This window comes from Corapipo altera, unplaced genomic scaffold (assembly GCF_003945725.1).
Source record: "Corapipo altera isolate COAL_440 unplaced genomic scaffold, ASM394572v1 107b, whole genome shotgun sequence".
In the NCBI taxonomy this organism is placed as follows: Eukaryota; Metazoa; Chordata; class Aves; order Passeriformes; family Pipridae; genus Corapipo; species Corapipo altera.
The window spans coordinates 2363005-2365415 of NW_020884951.1; the positions used below are offsets into that span (position 1 = coordinate 2363005).

The following is a 2411-nucleotide window of genomic DNA, read 5'->3' on the forward strand; positions in this document are numbered from 1 at the left end:
CCTGCTGTGGGGGCAGAGAAATCCTGCTGTGGGGGCAGAGAAATCCTACTGTGGGGGCAGACAGGCAGAGCCATCAGCACTGACTGAGCTTTCCTAAACTGGGGAAGATGGCAGAACAGGATCCCCAAACACTTATCCCCAGTTATGCTGCAGATCAATAGTTTTTCATCTCTTTCCTTATTTTCAGTAGTATCCTCAGTTTTGCACAGGAAAGGAAAATGGTTGTGGCTCAATAGGGGGGATTTCAGCCCATTTGTTTCCCTGTTTTGAGGACTGTGCAAGCATTCAGAAAAGAATAAAGCCATAGACAACAGGTTAAGAGATGGAAATTAAAGTACCAAAGATTTAGTACCTCTCATAGCAGCAGAGCAGTGAGTGATTGAACACATCAACCTTAAAGCAAGCTGGAAATAACTATGGGATGCAGGCACCACAGAGCCTGGGGAAGTGAGCAGGCATGAACTGGAATATTTAAATTACACCTCTCCTTCTGCTAAAGCTTTCCCACCACATTACTAACTGATTTCTGTACTCTGAGTACACAGGTGTGCCTCAGTTACTTACAGACCTCATCAACATTTCCCTCCCACCAGGCAGATCTGACCCCCCAAACTCCTGGGAGCCACCATCTCCTCCTATCCCTGATCCCTGGACCAGCCTCCCTTCTCCCACCGCTCTCAGGACACGCAGCCCTGCAGCTCCCACACCAGGGGCCTGGCTGCAGCTGGGGGCAAAGGCATCAAACACAGCTGAATGAGGAAACGTGCCTGGGACACCTTCAGGAAAACCACTCCTAGGACAGGGACCAGGAAGTGCTCACCCTTAAATCCTAAATTTAAGGACGAGAGGTGCTAATAAGCTTGAAGTGTCACAAACATATTTTATAAGATAATCCAACCAGGCAGTGCTTGTACAAGGCAGAGAGGGATCAGATGAGCTTGATCTCAACACATTAATCCATTTTGAACATTTCATTTCCCAGATGCACAAGAGCACAAAACTCCAGATCCCCCAGCAATACTCACAGAGCCAGGGAGACACACAGCACCAATGGGCCCCACAGATCCCCTGCAGGGAGAGGGAAAACACATCACAAATGTCACAGAACCATCTCAGTTCCATTCTCTTGGGAGTGACAAAGCCCTTTCCCAACTCCCAAGGTGCCATTTTCCACACCCCACTGCCCTACAATTTCCTTATTCAGCACCTTACACCATATTCTGTAACAAAATTCATTCAAAGCCCATCTGCTGCTAAAGCTCCCAGTTGTACCCCCAGCCCAGAGCCCTGGGGACACCGTGAGTGTCCCAGGTGCTGCTCAGCCCGGGGTGTCCCCCACTGCTGCTCCCTGTCCCCCTGGCACGTACAGTCCCTGAGGAGTGCGCTGCTCTTCCGGGGGTACATCACATGGACAAACTTCTTCCCAACGGCCTTCAGGTCCCTCATCTGAAACAGACACAGAACACCCCAATTTCCCCCTGCACAAAAATTACAGTTCCTAGTAAAGCAGACAGACAGAAGTAAAGGAGCAATGACGGTAACTCGGGAGAAGATCCAACCCAAACAGTTCTGTAGCATCCTCTGAGACAGACACTGCCTATTTTCCCTGTGTTCCTTAAGAACCACAATATTATATCCTTTAATAACACCAGAAGAAGAACAACAATATTTGCTCCTCTAAAAAAAGAAAAGAAATGAAGTATCCCATCAGTCAGGAGAGTTTTCCCCAAGCTCCCTCTGAGGCCTCTGCCCTTGCACTGATTTCAGGATCACAGAGAAACTCTGGGGCCTCAATTCAGACACTTTTGACCCATAGGATTTTGTTTTACATGACGAGTTGTAAAACTTACACTGAAGTACAGGTCAAGCAGAGCTGTGCACAAACACAGTTTCTGCACAACAGCTGCCAAAGACTCTGGAAAACCCAAGTTTTACCCCAACCAGAGGTTCAGACTCACAATTGTGTCCCTGACAGGCTCGTCCAACGTGGAGTAATCCTCATCAGGAGAGTGAGATCCCACGGGGACAGTGATCTCCCCTTCCACTGGAATGTCCTGGGATATGGACACATCCGCCAGACCTGGGAACTGAACGGATTTCAGCCTTCAGGAGGGAACACAAACCAGCTCACGTGCACCTCCGATGGGCTGGGGATGGACACAGCTGCTCAGGTAACAAAAGGCCTCCAGACTCCGCTCCGCCCGCGCTGACCGACAGCCGGGCCCCGGGAGGGGAGGGCGGGGGGCCGAGCGCCCGCGGACACCCCCAGGCCCCCCGTTCCCCCCGAGTCCCCCCGTACTCCCCTCGTCTCCCCTGACCCCCGTCTCCCCTGTCCCCTTGTCCCCCCGTTCCCCGCTCACCAGGGTCCCCCCGGCCCCGCTCCCCTCCGCCGCCGCCATCTTGGCTGCCCC

General features: G+C 51.9%; 1 protein-coding gene across 2 annotated transcripts in view; it reads right to left on the bottom strand.

Annotated features, from left to right (window-relative positions):
- YIPF6 (Yip1 domain family member 6) overlaps nucleotides 1-2411 on the bottom strand; it is a 7912-nt gene that overhangs the window by 4548 nt on the left and 953 nt on the right. The window contains exons 1-4 of one of the 2 annotated variants that reach the window (XM_027663097.1): nucleotides 2361-2403; nucleotides 1959-2087; nucleotides 1368-1446; nucleotides 1026-1068 (exon numbers count right to left, since the gene is read on the bottom strand). In XM_027663097.1, coding sequence (XP_027518898.1) covers nucleotides 1026-1068; nucleotides 1368-1446; nucleotides 1959-2087; nucleotides 2361-2399 — 290 coding nt within the window. In that variant the 5' untranslated portion in view covers nucleotides 2400-2403. Of the gene's footprint in view, nucleotides 1-1025; nucleotides 1069-1367; nucleotides 1447-1958; nucleotides 2088-2360; nucleotides 2404-2411 lie in introns of those variants that run through there. The other variant, XM_027663098.1, reaches the window with a different exon arrangement.